Source organism: Dipteris shenzhenensis, chromosome 18 (genome assembly GCF_047967505.1).
Source record: "Dipteris shenzhenensis isolate YYH24624 ecotype China chromosome 18, Dip_SZ_1.0, whole genome shotgun sequence".
Classification (NCBI taxonomy): Eukaryota; Viridiplantae; Streptophyta; class Polypodiopsida; order Gleicheniales; family Dipteridaceae; genus Dipteris; species Dipteris shenzhenensis.
Genome location: NC_141613.1, coordinates 1,136,139 through 1,152,733, shown reverse-complemented (window position 1 = coordinate 1,152,733; position 16,595 = coordinate 1,136,139). Strand labels below are relative to the sequence as shown.

General features: G+C 45.3%; 1 protein-coding gene across 1 annotated transcript in view; it reads left to right on the top strand.

The window, feature by feature from the left end:
• LOC147890684 (RAD3-like DNA-binding helicase protein) overlaps positions 1-16,595 on the top strand; it is a 165,203-nt gene that overhangs the window by 134,257 nt on the left and 14,351 nt on the right. The window contains exon 24 of the mRNA XM_087389325.1: positions 16,104-16,189. Coding sequence (XP_087245451.1) covers positions 16,104-16,189 — 86 coding nt within the window. The remainder of the gene's footprint in view (positions 1-16,103; positions 16,190-16,595) is intronic.

The window sequence follows — 16,595 nt, the reverse complement described above, 5'->3', positions numbered from 1 at the left end:
CATGCTATGTATTTTGAAGGACCAATCTTGATTGAGTAAGTCCATTATTTACTTTAAGGTCAAGTGTACCTAGAATAGTTTTGCAACTTGTTTTCCTTGTCTACAATCTAAGATCAATCATACCTAGGATAGTGGCTCTTTTGGCTCATTTTGAAACTCATTTTCTAAGTTTACAAATCTGAAGACAGCATTTCATTAGTGTCTAATTCAATCCTGTTTTGTGTTAAGGGCAAAAGCAGCAACAGCAAAGAGGAACTAGGGGGGGAGTCCTTAGATCATTAGTCCTTAGATTATTATCATTAATACGTTGTATCTAGTTTATAGTGAGATATGAAAAGACGGAAGTTCTAGGGGCAGGCGGAGAACTGAATAGGCACGGCAACCGTGAAGGAGTTATGTGTGCCGGTTAGATAAAAGAGAAGAGAGCGATCATTCAGGGGGCTCATTGATGAGGATCGGAGCAAGGATCAGTGCGATCAGAAGAGGAACATTGTTATGTATCAGGGAGTACGGTGTTGTACTGCTCGGAGAAATGTAATACAGAGATTCTATTGCATCTACCTTATTGTTTTATCATGAATGATTCTGTCGATCACTGTTCTACTCTATGAATTTTCATACGCAGTTCTGAAGTACGATTACGCATGTAAATCTGTCGCAGTAGTGCGTTTCGAGTTAGTCTTCAGAGTAGAGAGGGCTGACATTTTGATTTAGGCGATCTGAGACGTTCTGATCATTCCACAGTGTATTTGCACAACACATGTACACCATAGAAGAGATGTATTGAAGATCATGACCTTGGTTTTACCCAAGTTGTGACCTTCAAATCATGAGACTCACAAAGGGACTGTAGTGCGTCTAGGTGTCTCCGAAGCCCCTCTGTTGCGGAAGACGAGAGCCACATCATCTGCATAGAGAAAAATCTGGATCAGCGTGCCCGCAAGAGAGCAACCTACACCCCCCTGTGTTTGCATCACTGTCTCAAGCTCGTCAATGTAGAGGCCAAACAAGGTAGGTGACCAAGGACACCCTTGTTTGATCCCGATGGTACTCATGATCTCGTCTGTCCACCCGGATCCTGCCCAAACTCTACCAGAAACTCTCTTGTAAAGTGCCATGACAGCCCAAATGATCTCCTGGTCATAACCCAAGTCCTGTAGGCGCCGTATGAGGCGGGCTCTCGGGACCGTGTCAAATCCCTTGCGAAAATCCACAAAGCAACAATAAACCCTCTGCTTCCGTGACCTCGCCTCCTCGATGATACATCTGAGCGTCAGAATGTGGTCCATGGTTCCATGATCACGCCGGAATCCGGCCTGTCCTGCTGCTCTGAGTCCTCGACACTTTGCAAGTCTGCTAACCTCGGAGTCAAGTACTGATGCATAAATCTTGCACATGACATGTCCAATCATAATGGTCCTGTAGTTTTCCGGGCTCATGGGATCCCCTACCTTGTGGATGGGTGAGATAGTGTTAATGGTCCAAGTGTGGAAATCCCAAACAAACTGCTTCATTAAAAAGCTTTGCTAATATCGGGGCTAGGAGGTTAATCCCATATGCAATGAACTGAGTGCATAGTCCCTCATGATCCTTCGCTCGGCCATTATGAAGTTTCATTACAGCATCCTTTACCCCTTCTCTAGTGAAGAGGGTGCATGATGTCGGATGAGGCATGTGTGAGGCGAGGGACTGGCTGATTTGGGATGTCATAAAGTGTGCGTGCATAATCAAACCAGATCTGGGTGTCAGTGAGTGGCGGAGGGGACCGTCCTTCTAGAAATCCCACGAGAAGTCCTTAGAGTTGTTACTAAACAAAATGTTCAGTAGCTCCTCCTCGTTTCGACGAACGAAGTGTAGTTTCTTTCTCCGTACCAGTCTACGGTATTCACGTAGCGTATCTGGTACGCTCGGAGGACTGTTTTTGGTTTCGAATTTGAGTTGATGGCGTAAGGCCTTACACTCATCATCGTACCAACTATTACAGGGTACGGTTCCAGGGGGTGGTGGATAGGTGGAGCGGGTGGTGTGGGGAAAAGTGTGAATGGCAGTCTCGTGTAGTGAGCGGGTGACAAGGGCAACACGATCCTTTAAAAGGGGTATGAAGTCAACATAAGCGAGAAGTATGTACAGACGGCCAGAGTAAGAAGGTGAGTGATCCGGATCAAAGTGTATATGGTGGCAAGTGGAGTAAGCACTGAGTGGGGTGGAAGGTGTTGTGCGAAGGGAGGTGGAGATGCGAAAGAAAAGGTATGTATGATCAGCCCCTGGGGGGTGAGGTGCTACAGTGAAGTCAGTAATGCGAGATGTGAAGACAGGGGATCCCATGATGTAATCGACATTGGAACCCCCCGCATGTGGAAAGCATGTGAAACCACCTGAAGCGGGCCATCTGTCAAGACCATTATAGATGATGAGATAATGTATCCTGCCTAGGTCTAATAGGGCCTGCCCATAGGATGAGAATGGACCTTGCCTATCAGCTGAAACCCGTAGCGTACTTCCCTCCTCAAGGTCAACATCTGCCAGTAGAGTGAAATCATCTCTGAAATCAAGAAGTGGTACCTGACGGGTCCTTGTCCTCGCGTTGAAGTCCCCCACTGGAAGGACTTCTCCGTGGCTAGAAAAGTCAACGATGGACGGATAAAGGGCAGCAAATGGGGATGTCTCATCATCACCTCGAATATCTTTGGCAAAGTGGGAGGTCTCTGGGGGGAAGTAGCAAACTGCGAGAAATAGATCCTAGTTGTCCATGTGTCGTATCCGGATCCAAAGAAATCTGGAATGTGTATCTCTCTTCTCTATGATCTGAAAAGGACTGCAACTCCACCTGAACCTCAAACTCCTCCTGTACCCCTCGTCTCATCTCTGGAGGCAGACTCCCATGTATATCCGTTGACTATTGGTACTTAGCATTTTGCTGAAATGATTGAGTATTATTTTCACATTTTCCTCCTCTGAATGGGCTACAGTGCCGTCTTCCTTTTTGAGAAGGGGTATTACCTCCTGATGCCTTTTCTTCCGTATGAGTCTAAATTTTTCCTTGGTTGGCCTGCCAATTTTACCCACCCACCAATCTCTGAAGTGTATTCTGGCATTCTGAATTGTTAGTTGTTTCTCCTATCTAATCTCACAACGTTTTCGAGTAATTGATCTTGTGCATTGATATCTCCAAGTCTAGCTCTAGCTTCGAGCTCTTCCACCTCTTTTCTTAGCTTGTCCATTCTTTTAGCCCTTATTGCTGCCTTGTTTTTCCTTGCCTCTTTCATAATTCTTTGTGTGCTTGCTACTACATCTTGCCACCCCTGTGCACAATTGTCAGCAGCATAAAAAGCAGTGACCCATTGAGAGCTAATCTCTTGTTGAACAGATTTGAACTCAAACAAAGAAGGGTCAGCCTTAAACCAAGAATTCCCCTTTGTACCCCAACTCATATCCAACCAGGTGAGAACTGGTTTGTAATCTGAGAGAGTGAGAGAGGAGAAAACTCTATTTTTTGCTTGAAGAGCCAAATCTAGCAGTCCTTGAGAAATATAGACCCTGTCAAGTCTGGCCTCTCTCCTTAAATCTCCACACTACCTGTTGCACCAAGTGAAAGTCCCTGAGCAACCTGTATCTACCAGTTGTAGTTGTTCCTTTAAGTCCTTCCAAATCTACTGTTCAGAGCCCCTTGGGACTGATCCATTCTGTAACCATCTGTCTTGTGGCCCTTCTACCATATTAAAGTCCCCTGACAACACTGTGCTGTCTAACACTTTAGTGTATCCGATGTCAACCGTCTTTCTGATGCACCAGTAGAGGCATATACAGAAGTGACTGAATATTCAATGTTTCTAACCTTACATTGTAAACAAATCCATCTATTATTGGTGTCTTTATGAAAGCTAGAAATTCGGTCTTTGTAGTGAGAGAGAATTCCTATTGCAACACCTCCTTTCCCTTCCTCATGGGTAGTATAGTACCAAACTCGTCTTTTGTCTATGACTTTTAAACGATTTTCCAAGATTTCCTGTGTTACCTTGACCTCTTGGAGGGCCAAGAAAGTAGGAGAGAGGAGATTCTCCTCGAGCCATCTGGCTAGTTCGTGGCTCCTGAGGAGATCAGTTAGCCCACACACATTCAAAGTGAGAAAAGAGAAGGGGCTACTTACCATTTGTGCTTTTTCTCTTTTTAGCCTTGGGGACAGGGCTTTCTTTTTTTTAGGGGGGGGGGGGGGGCCTCCTTGGCCTTTGACTTGGGAGATACTTTCTTTTATTCTGTAAAGTAGCTTGTTGTTTACCCTTAACCACCACCACATCTTTCTCCACAATATTAGGCATAGGTACTTCTTCTTGTGAGTAATCCAACTCTGTGTCACTCATGTTGGCATCCTGCTGATTAACATCATTTTCAAACTCTTGAGACCAGAATGGTTTAGAGTGTCCTCAGCCATTTCATTCTCTCCATCCTCGCCATCCTCGCCATCTTAGCCTCTCCTCCTCCACCTCTTGGCTGCCTCTCCACTTCAGGCTTCTGCCCTACCTCTCCACCACCTCGCACTGGACGTACCTCCCATTATGGGAGGGGAACCGGAACTAGAACCGGTGCTCCTGAACACTAACACTAAGATCTGCACCCGCACCCCAAGAGAAATGGGGGACAAAGCCAATAAAGATGAAAATAACCCAAAAAAAAAAAAAAAGCAAACGACACAACTGAATTTGGAGGATGTGAACACACGTTACAACCGAAGTGGACTCGAAGTAGACAGCAAGGCAAAGGTAGGACCCACCTCAGCTTCTTCAGCCTCTATCTCTACCTCAACCTCAGCCTCAGCCTCAACCTCAACTCCCGCTATAGTGTCAGTTTCGTTTTCAGCTCCAACAGCTCTGTCTCTACTTCGACTTCAATCCCCGCTTCAGGCCCAACTCTAGTTCCAGTCTCAGCTCCATCTACATCTACGATCAGTGACATACTCATGCCCATGGCGCCGGTTGTTGTTCCCTTTCCCTCTTCTCCTGTTACAGCTCTCGCACAGCTTATGACCCCTACTTCGGAGGTGTCATACAATGTGCCGCATTACGCTTCACTCTCCCCTCTCCCTCTCAATCAGCCCACCCTCCCATACCCCGTTGGGACTGCCTCATCCTTTGGGCTACCCTCATGGAGCAGCAGCAGAGAGCCAATAAGGCTCTGAACATCAGAGTACGCGGGATCCCACACACTGAGGCTACACCGATGGTAGATGCGACTGCGTTCGTGACCGCTACGCCAATTGGAAATCCATACTGTTGGGAGATGCTTTCAAAACCACTTACGTCCTGTGGGTAGTGGTAAGAGCACATGCACTATGGTTTATTTGGCTTTCTAGAAATGCTTTTCAATTTAAGGATGAGGACAGAGCAGTTGTTCTCTAACTGGTTTTCTAAAAATGCCAATTTTTTAAAAAACTAACATGTTATTTTTATGCCTCAGGCTAGATTCTTGCTCAATCAAGACAGACACAATTTCAATGAGTACATCTCTTAGTTGCAGGATGAAGTCCAAGATCATTTGGCTTCTTATTTACCCCTCAGGATCTACAGAATCAAGTTATACATGTCCTTCCATCCTTGGTGCCAGTCAAAGAAAAACCTTAGGACTAGAGACGCTACTCTATACTTGGCTATGCTATTTTCCAGGATAAAATATGCAACTCTAGCTATGCTATCTGTTACTCACACAAAGTTTTCTTTTGTAAGACAGGAGCTATATTGTACAAATTATCTTGAAGGATTTAATTAAAATTCTATGTTTTTTTGCCCAAAAAAGAAGTATCGGTGAGAGGGGGCATCCCTGTCTCACTCCTATCGTGCTCTCATTCAGGGGCATACAATTTCCTTTTGAGTGAGTCGTACATACTTGTCACCCCCAATCATGACTCCTAGAATCCGCATCTCCTAAAGTCGCCTAATGATGTGAGATCATGGGATTGTGTGGAAGACCTTTTGAAATTCTACCTACAAAGCATGCGTAGACTTTCTGGGATCTCGCTCACCTCCTTGATGACTACTCACAGATTGAAGATATGATCATTTTGCATTTTCTGCATTTTGCATTGGTGTGGATGCTCGTTTAGTAGCTCCACCACGATGGCTCGTTTGTAGCAAGATTTTTACAGTCTCATAGATCCATCCGTCTTTCAAAGACTTTAATAAACTTTCTTTCTTTCTTTCTCTCTCCCCACCATGTTTCTAGCATGGTATCAGATTAGGTTCACCCTGCCATAGCTGCCATGTCATCCTAGACCTAATCCAAATTTGAAACCCTAGCCCTAATTGCAAACCCTAATTTTGTTCTAGCTTTTATTTTTGCAGTTGCAAACGAAAACAGAAAAAACCAGGGAAACGGAGTTTCTGGCCCTTGCCGAAATGAAAACGGACTTATGCCAGGGCAGGAACCGTGGAAGGACTTTCTTATTAGCAGCATACAAAGGTGCACACCTTCTTCAAGAGGAGACTGGATGAGCAGTATTAGGTGGATCTTCACCACAGTACACCTCAGATCACCTTCGTCCCCTCTCATGGTTGCCATTCTGAAAGCTTGGGCCAATTTCAGGAGCACTCTTCGGAGAATTCCTCCTTCCTCTCGTGAAGAGATTGATAGGCAACCTATCATGTGAAATGACAGTATTTTAGATGATCATGGCAGATAACTGGGTGCCTCACTCTACATGCAGTGGTCTAGGTGGGAGAGGGGACCTGCATCATCTATGGGGTCTTGGAAAGCTTTCCGCAGGCTTTCAGAGGAGACCAAATCAAGGCTGACAGGACATCTCAGAGGGAGTGCAGGGAGGATCTTGCAGATTGAGGCAACCCTTCCAGAGGTTTGGGTAGACACAGATGATATGCCACTCACTAGCTCCACTTGGGCAGGTACTTTTACGAGAGGCGATGTTCCGCTTCAAGTTTTGGCCTTCCGAGATGCACAGGAGGATGCTTTAGTTTTTAGTGTGCAGGATGGTGGCAGATTGCTCAGGTCCACAGAGGACATCTTGCTTGAGTCTGCTTTTCAGCCTATCAGGGTTGTAGGTCTTTTGGTGGAGGGATCAGATTCAGAGTGGTTCCTAGACCTAGACCCTCGGCTACTCTCCACCGAGTCTTGGAGGCTTTGGCTCTATGGGGGAGTTTCCATCAGGTATTTGCAGTGGGACCCCGGAGAGTGGGAGTGGATTGACGCAAGGCATCGAGAGAAGAGCATCCCCTTCCTTTGTTACACGGTCAGTAATGCCAGGAGATTTCAGCTCAGAGGTAGAGGTTGGAGACCTTCCAGAGTTCCTCATTGGGAGACATTTGATATCACTGCGGATCTGCAGAGCTGCTTCTGGAGGAGACTCTAGAAATCCCACAGGAATAGAAAGATCACTATCTTCTTTTGGCTCTCTATTCATGGTGGGATTGCAGTGAACCTTTGGAGATCCAGGTCTGGAGCCGATCCTACCTACCCTCGTTGCCTCTCTGCTTTAGAGACTATTCAGCATTGCTTATGGGATTACAGACAGGCGAGGATGATTTGGATGGAAGTAGCCAGGATTTTCAGTCACTTTGCCCACTCCCCATTCTTTATGACATGGGGCTCAGTGGCTTGGCTTTCTCTTACAGGGCCTCAGGTATTCTATGAGAGATTTGACTCCTCTCGGGCCATTTCGGTTCGACATCGTTAGATTGAGTCCACATCGTTGGATGTGGTACCACACCTTCCTTTTACAGCTGTACATGCCTCTGTGGATACTTCTTGGGAGAGTCTAGCGAGCATAGCATCCTGGCATATCTGGAGGCATCGTGATGTCCTGATGACGACGACGACGACGATGATGATGATGATGATGATGAGATTGATATGTAGTCAATCACTGACATGGCTATGTTGTACTTAGTACTATCATTTTGCATTTTTGCATTCTAAATTGGTGTGGATGCTCGTTTGGTAGCTCCATCCTCACAGCTCGTTTGTACTAGGTTTGTCACAGTCTCATAGACCCATCGTTCTTTCGAAGACTTCAATAAACTCTCTCTCTCTCTCTCTCTCTCTCTCTCTCTCTCTCTCTCCACCATGTTTCGAACACCTCTTGATTTTAAGTAATGTACCACTGCAGACAATTCGACAGAAGCATCGACAAGCCAGAAATTTTGAGTTTTGAAGGAGAACTGAGTCCTGAAATAACTAAAGCATGGAAAATCTTCCAACGAATGAATGTAAGCTTCACTCTAGCGGAATTGCTTAAGTTACACCTTATTGTAGGGATTTCCTGATGCAACAGCTTTCAAATAAACAAAGCCATTGTCAATACCGTGGATTCTAATTCTATCATTGATACCACGATGGTAGACAATTATGTGCTTGTGACTATAGTAAAAATTAAGAAGTTGAAAGTCTTGGTTCTGGAATGAATATTATCTCTGCAGTTGTGGTGAATAAGTTGCAGTTGAAGAATATGAAACCATCACCATTCTGAGTTTAAATGGCTGATCAATGACCTATAGAGCCTTTAGGTATGCTTTTAATGTTGTTTTAACTATTGGTGGCAATCATTATACATTGAGTTTGTTGCTTATTCCCTTGGAAGAGAATGCATATCCTCTATTACTCGGAGGACCCTTGTTGAAAAGTGCCAGTGTGTTGCATCATTGGGAAATCGAGTTGATGACAATTAAAACTGGGGAGAAGGAAATTCAGATTCCAACCAGGTACCTAAGTGATGTAGAGCAGAAGATCTGGAAGTCAAGGATCCATTTCCATAGGATGTTGAAACTTGGCTTATGTAGCTTAAGATCTTGTCAGTAGGAGAGATTGATATCTTTCAGGTAGCTATTGCTGACCTCTAGTAGAGGAGTAAGGAAGAAAAGATAGCTAGACAACAAAACTTTTATCCTAATAACTTCATTTAAGATATAGTTGGGTAAAGAGATATTGTTGACCCTCAACTCACCATTACTCGGCTAGCAATTGCTTTCAAAGCCAACTCAGGAACTAAATCTGGGATAAAAACACGAGCCTAAAACAGTAGTCATTGCTCGAGGGGTCACTAAGAAATATGTAAGATAGCATGTGCGATCAACGAAAGGGGTTTTAGATTTTTATGAAGTCACATAAAATATACATTTATAAGGGGTTTTTTAATTCAAAAAGTGAAAATTTTCATACATAAGGGATAACTTTAATCATTTCAACATTTACAGAAGAGGCATATATAGGTTATAAAAATCCATAGGTAGGGTTTTTTTTAAATGTCCCTTGATCGCACATGCTATATGGGGTTTTTACAGTGTCCTCCCGAGAGTCATCGGTGCCTATGTGGTTGATGATTACCTCACTGAAGTTAAGAATCTGTTCATGAAGTATAAATATGTTTTTGCTTGGAGCTATATAGATCTGAAGGGAGTTCCTACAGAAATTCATGAGCACAGAATTCCTTTAGTCACTGAAGCCAAACCCACAGGCAATAGAGATATAGAATGAACCCAAATCATGCAAAACACATTAAAGCTGAGCTAGGTAAGCTCATTCAAGCAGGTTTTATCTAGTTAATTGACATGACTGATTGGCTTTTTCCTATTGTGGTAGTACCTAAGAAATATGGGAAACACTGAGTTTGTGTGGATTACAGAAAGTTGAATGCCTTGACTGTACCAGATCCTTTTCCTATTCCCTTCACAGATGCTATATTGGATCAAGTTGCAGGACATGAGATGTAGTTATTAGTGGATAGCTACAGTGGCTATAATCTGATTTTTGATGCACAAGAACATTAGACCAAATTTACTTTTATGACTGAATGGGATGTGTATGCCACTAAGGTTATGCCTTTTGGACTAAGGAATCTTTTCATAGATTTATGGTGGAAACTTTCAGAGACTATCTTACTGAGTTTATTGCCATTTTTTTGGATGACTTCTGTGTTTACTCGGTCGTCACCACTCATTTGCATTATTTGAGTAAGGTATTTAATGGGTATAGACAAGTGGGTATTTCTTGGAATCCAGCCAAAAGTGTTTTCTGTGTCCAAGTTAGTGTACTACTTGGCCGTGTTATATCCAAAGATGGAATCAGGACTGAACTTGGTAACATCAAAGCCATTGAATCTATGCCTAAACCAACTAGTTTGACTCAACTTCGATCTTTCATTGTCTTCATTACTATCTACATGCGTTTTATTCAAGATTTTGCTAAAATTGTTGCTCTGCTATATGAGCTCACTAAAAAGAATGTTAAGTTCCAATGGACTCCCTAGTTATCCAAAGTTTCCATGAGCGGAAGCGAAAAGCTTCTCAGACACCAATTCTCAGACAAGCAAGATGGGATGTCATATTCCATGTGCATGTGGACGCTTTTGGTTATGTTATTAGAATCAAATTATAGCTCAGCCTGATGGTAAGATGGATTATCCTGTTTATTATGCCAATAGACTCATGATCCAACCTGAGTGCAACTATAGCACCACTGAAAGAGAAGCTTTGGGAATGGTTTATAGTGTTCAGAAGTTCCGTCACTATTTATTGGGCAATCAGTTCATTTTTTATGTGGATCATCAGGTTTTGTCATGTCTTATCAATAAAACTGTCATTCAAGGAAGGTTGCTGAGATGGATGCTTTTGTTGCAAGAGTTTAATTTCAGAATTATTCACAAGTCAGGTAAATCACATGCAGGAGCAGACTGTCTGTCACGTCTTCCACAACAAACAACCGAGTCAAGAGTTACGACCGAGCTTCTTGATGCCAATCTATTTGCTGTTGATTTCAGTGAAATTGAGTACGATGACTTGCTCCAATATTTGTCTTAGGGTACTTTTCTCGAGCAAATGCCCAAAGATAAACGCATGCAAATTGCTGTTAAAGCCTGGAAATACACTTTGATTGGTGGTCAGTTGTATCGCCAATGTGTTGATGGTATATTACGCTGATGGGTGTTACCACGTGAGCGACCTATGATGCTCGCTGAGGCTCATTAGAGTCTTGATGGTGGTCATTTTGCAGGCAACCTTACAGCTTGGAAAGTTTTGCAGGTAGGACTATCGTGGTGGATACTGTTTTGGGATGCCCATGCCTTTATAGTTGAATGTGATGCTACAAGAAGGATGCTTCCACCGGATCTGCATACCTAGTGAGCCTTGGGAAGCTTTTCAGCGATGGATCCTATATCTTATTTGTCCCTACAAATCAGAAATAAATATATGATTGTTGCAATGGATTATGCTACCAAGTGGGCTGAAGCATGAGAGTCAGAGATAACTCGCCTCACATTACTGTTAAATTTCTCTTTGAGAACATCATTTGCAGATATGGATTGTCCAATTGAGTTTGTAAGTGATCAGGGCACTCGTTTAATGAATGAAGTCTTTGATATTTTGACAAAGAAATTCATGAGGAGGCCAAGTGAAAGGCCCTACCCAACCTGGTGGTGGAGAAAATCCTCTCCTACGAAAGAGTCCTCCTGTCAAGCGGAGGGAAATCAACTGTTGAAAGAAACCCCACTCGAGCAGAGAGGGAATCCCAGTCCAACGGAATCCCAATAATCGGCTCCCCCAGGGTAGAGGGTACAAACTCCTCCTCTGTCTCAAAGTCTGCCAAATTTGCCAGTACTGCAAAGGAGTTCCTGTAAGAGGGAACTGGCATAGGAGTGCAAAGAATCCCTGCACTCAAGGGAGTAGGAGAAATAACCCCCTTACCTCTATCAAGAGGTGAAGAGTGACTATAGAGGGAGGGGGCTGCTCATGGAGACTGAGAGGCTGATTAGGAACATCAGTGATAGGCCTTAGAGAAATGGGTTGCCCCTCTTGATGAGCAAGTGGGGGGACTAGGGCAACCACATCTACGCCTAAAACAATTACAGGAATATCTCTTGCCTGTAATTGGGAATGGTCCAAGGTGCCTCGTAGAGGTGGCGGAGTGTCAGCAACCCTCACAGGCACCCAACGGGCGACGATAGGAGCAGAACGTGTTAATCGTTCTGTGCGCATTGGAAAAGAGGGTCCAGGTCTAGGGGTTGGTCCCGAAGGTCCTGGGTGAGAAGGAGGGGCTCTGGTAGCATGTGTAGAAGAAGTAGGACGAAAAGCCTAAATAAACTGTTTAGGCCTTTTCTTCTTCCTTGCGTAATGTTTGGCGAACTGCCCAAGGGTCTTGCAAATCCTACATTGATCATGTCTCCTAGTAACCTCGACTCTGTGTCGAAAAAAGGAGCCATCTGGTCACTGAAGCATAATGTTGATCATTTGTAATATCAAGGTTAGAGACGATGACTCTGACTCATGGCACCCCATCCGATCTGACAGCCTCTGCCGTTGAAGAGGACATGCTAGGGAGGGGGGGATCTCTGTGACCAACCCAAAAGCGGCTCCGATGGACGGTAAGAGTCGATGGTAAACCTGAGGAAGGCCGGGGAATCTGATGAAAAGTGAGGTAACCCTGCTATCTTCCTCTACCGGATCGGAACCCAAAGTGAAAGGTGTCTAAAAGATCCTCTTGGAGCTCAATGCCAAAGGACCAGCCCTAAGTATTGAACCTATTGACTCCGGAGAATCAAAGACCACCTGGAAGAGTCCTCGTCCAGGCAGACGAACATCGGTGAGGTGCCCTGCAAGGTCCCCAGGTAAAGCCGAAAGCATCCAATCCCTAGCCTGTAGCCTGGAAGGGTGGGAACCGTGGATGCGAGCAAAGAGTGAGGTAGTGTACTCATGCTCTGAATCTGTCTTGAGCTGCTAAAGCTCATCTTTGGAAAAGGTAACCGTTCTTGCGGCCGGTGGAAGTCGAGGATTGGCGGAATGGGAACTCATTCGTCAATCAAAGTGGAAAGGCCGACGCAAACACGAAAATGCTGTGTCTGTCCGAAAACTTGCTGTCGGGAAGAGAGGTTCTCTCTCTTTTTTCTAAGGGGGGGGGGGAGGGGGGTGCAAGCAAGGGAGGGGCAGGATAGGGAAGGAGGGGCGGGGGAGGGAGGAAGGGAACTGCTGAGGACAAGGGAGGGGTTGGGGAAGGGGCATAGGAAGGGAGGGAGAGGAGGGGGGTAGGGGCGGGGGAGGGGAAGGGAGGCAGGGTAGGGGGAGCGGGGGGTAAGGAGAGAGGGGCAGCGGGGGGTAGGGAGAGGCGGGGAAAGTGCAACGGGGGTAGGGAGGGAGGGGCGGGTAGGGGGAGCGGAGGGTAGGTAGGGAGGGGCTGCGGGGGGTAGGCAGGGAGGGAAGGGGTCGAGGAAGTGAGGGAGGGAGGGGGGCGGGAGAAGGCAGAGGGAGAGGGAGGAAAGGGAGCGAGAAAGGGCAGGGGGGGAGAGAGTAACGGGAGAGGGAGTGAGGGGAGCGGGAGAGGGCAGCAGGGGAGCGAACAGCATCCCAGGAGGTGGGGCTGGCAGGGAGAAAGAAAAAGAAAAGAAATAAATTTTATTAGAGTCTTCAGAAGACCGATGGGTCTATGAGATTGAAAGAAAACCTGATACAAATCACAGTAAGGGTGGAGCTACTGAAATGAGCATCATCACCTGTGTTGAATCCTAAGTCCGATCATACATAATCAAATACATCTGGATGTAACAATGAAAAGAAAAGGACTGGAGCGGAGCGGAATCCTTCGTATGTCATGTCCCCCTGGTTGGTGCATAGCTGGTGATGGGATGCTGGTGCCCGTCAAGGGGTGTCGTGCATCTCGGTCGCCTAGACGAGGCTCGACGCAAGACCAGAGCCACTGTGCCTCCCGTGGGACATATCCTGGGTCTAAACAATGACGGGAGGTCCCCCAGAGTGATCTGTGTGTCCCCTCGTCTCGTGTGTCGTGTTGCGATCGTCGGCGGGTCGAGGTCTCTGTCACGTCGGCGGCTAGAGACTGTGGACGATCAATGTCACTCGATGGGAAGAACTCTGTGATCCTGCTCTGAGAGGTGTCTGATGATGTGGCCAAGCTCCGTCGCCTGAGTAAGTACTCTCTATGTCGGACTCCCTCGTGAATGAAGGCCGTGAGGCATCTCTGATTTGGGTAGGCGAGGAATCTGGAAAGGATCCCAGAGCCGTCTTTGAAGAGGCAGTGGTAGCGACCTCGGATCTCGTAGTACACTGTGCACTTGAAAATAAAATGCTCCTCCGACTCAAGCACCTGATAGTCGCACAATATGCATAAGTGATGCTCCCTAGGAATCCCCTCTGCTCTGCCGCTCTCTATGCGGAGGCGGTGTGATGATACCCGAAACTGTCTGATGGAGATCCGTAGTGAGTGAGGCATATGAAGCTCAGTGTACCCCGGTGGTTTGATGAATCCCTCCTCCGAAATGCAAAGACAGTAATCTCTGTAGAAACTCAGCTTCACTGGAAGCTCCCTCAGCTCCAACCAGGTCCTAAAGGTGTGTAGCTGCAGGAGATCCTCTCCAATGACCTGGTTGGTATGTGGCCCAATCGGGATGGTGGGTGGGAGTACGGGAGGGGGATCTAAACTATACTGAAAAGGAGGTATCCTATCGATGTGGAACCCTAGTCTCACAAACCATCTGTGAGTCTATGCATACCACCGGGGAGGAGCTCGGATGGGGAGCTCAGCTCGTTTTGATAGATTCAAGTGCCCTCCACAAGGATTTCCACAGATCACTTTCCTTTGTTGTGCAGGGTTCTCGACAGAAGACTGCAGACAGTATTGTGTAATTCTTCCACCTCTTAGCTCTAACAGGCCGAATATGCTTAAAGTTACGAGCTAGAAGTATAGCCCAATCCAGATCAGGGTTTAAAAGGACTTTGAGAATCCAAGAAGCAGCCAGATTTGTTGCCGCCTATTTGATGTCAACTACTTGCAGACCTCCTTCACCCTTGGGGCGGGTGTAGAAATTCCATTAGACTTTGGCTATTCTGTTATAACCCCCCCACAAGAAGGCTCTGCATTGGAAATGAGCTTATTTAAACCCTCCTAATTGGGATGCCAACAAGACAAGTAAAAGATGGTAATCGGATACAGGCAATGGTTGAGCACCATTCTTCTCCCCGCCAGGTTTGATTGGAAGCCTTTCCACTTCTCTAGCTGTGCGTTGAATCTAAGAACCCAATCCCATCGATCCTTCATAGATACCTCAAAACCCATAGGTATGCCAATCAATCTGAACACAATGCCTTTTTGGATCGGTTGACAGCCAAGGAGATCTAGCTCCCTTTGTGGCTTTCCACTAAGAGTGCAATACCCTGTTTTGCTATGATTGATGAGTGAGCCTGATGCAAGACAGTAGGTTTCAAGACATTCCATGACTTCTCGCACCTCGCGGGCGGAATTTCTAGGTATAAGATTCTTGTCGTCTGCAAATTGTTGCATAATCAACTGCTTCCCAGTAGACAGCTCTATTTGCTTTATTGTTCCCTTAGAGGTTTTTTCCCTGAGCAGCCAGCCCAATGCGTCCGCAGCTATAGCATAAAGGAGAGGAGCAATGGGACAGCCTTGCCTAATGGATCTTTTCAACTAGAAAGGAGAAGACATCTCACAACTAACGCAAACCTTGGTTGAGGTGTTGGTGAGCAGAAGTTTGTCTGCGGAGATGAAATTTGGGCCAGACCCATGTCTTTCATGGATTGTAGTAGAAAATCCCAATCCAGTCTATCATACGCTTTATCAAAATCTATTTTGATGAAGCAAATATCTTGACTTGACTCTCTAGCATATTCACAACCTTCCCAGATATTCACAATAGCCTCTAGGAGACATCTCCCTTTTATGAATACCTTTTGTTCCTGCAAAATCCATCGGTCCATCTTGTGTTGAATTCTTAGTGCTAAAGCCTTGGGAAATATTTTATAACTGTGCCATCTATAGCCCTCTCATGCTTTGATTGATTGTGTTCATTCAATGCTTTGAGTCCTCATGCTGACTTTGCTGCAGGTCTTGGATTGAGTGTCTTTTTTCTTTCTTTCTTTGTTTCTTTTTTTCTTTTGGGACAGGGGGGTTTACCATGATGTGTGGTTCTAACAGAAGTCAAAGTGTTGTTGGCGGCAGTGGGGCACAACACCTTACCTTGTATGCTGGACTTTTCTAACATTTGCTCTTATGTGTATGTTTGTTGTATATTTCAACCATAAAATGGAGGCTTTGGGCTTTGGCCAAATGCAAGGAAAAACTAATGAATATCTTTGTGGGTATAGATTTGGCGAGTTTGTTCCAACGCAACACCGGAAGCTCTATGAAAGATGCTTAGCTGCCAAATGTGCTGTTGTGAAGGAGTTGTCGAGTAAGTAGTACTTGAAAGGTCTTTTCAAATGAGCAACTTATGTAGGAAAATTGTTTGCATGTTTTCCTTTTAAAGATTGTAGGTGATTGGGCTTGCACCAATTTAACCTTTATGGTTAATACCATGCCTTGATGTCATTCATAAAAAAGAAAATGTGCTATTGCTTGAAAATACATGCGAGGACATAGGCAAGCCACAAGTCTTTACTCTGAGCTAAACAAAAGCAAGCAATTTTATTAAGTGTAAAGTAACCTGAAGAACTTTATTTGGAAGAGGGGGAAGAAAATGGCTAGAGGCAGGAGGGATATGTGAGTGGGAGAAAAGGCTCAGAGGGAGTTGATAATGTTCTAGAATATTAGAAGGGCAAAGAGGTCATTATTAAAACTTGAAACACGTGGGAAGTATG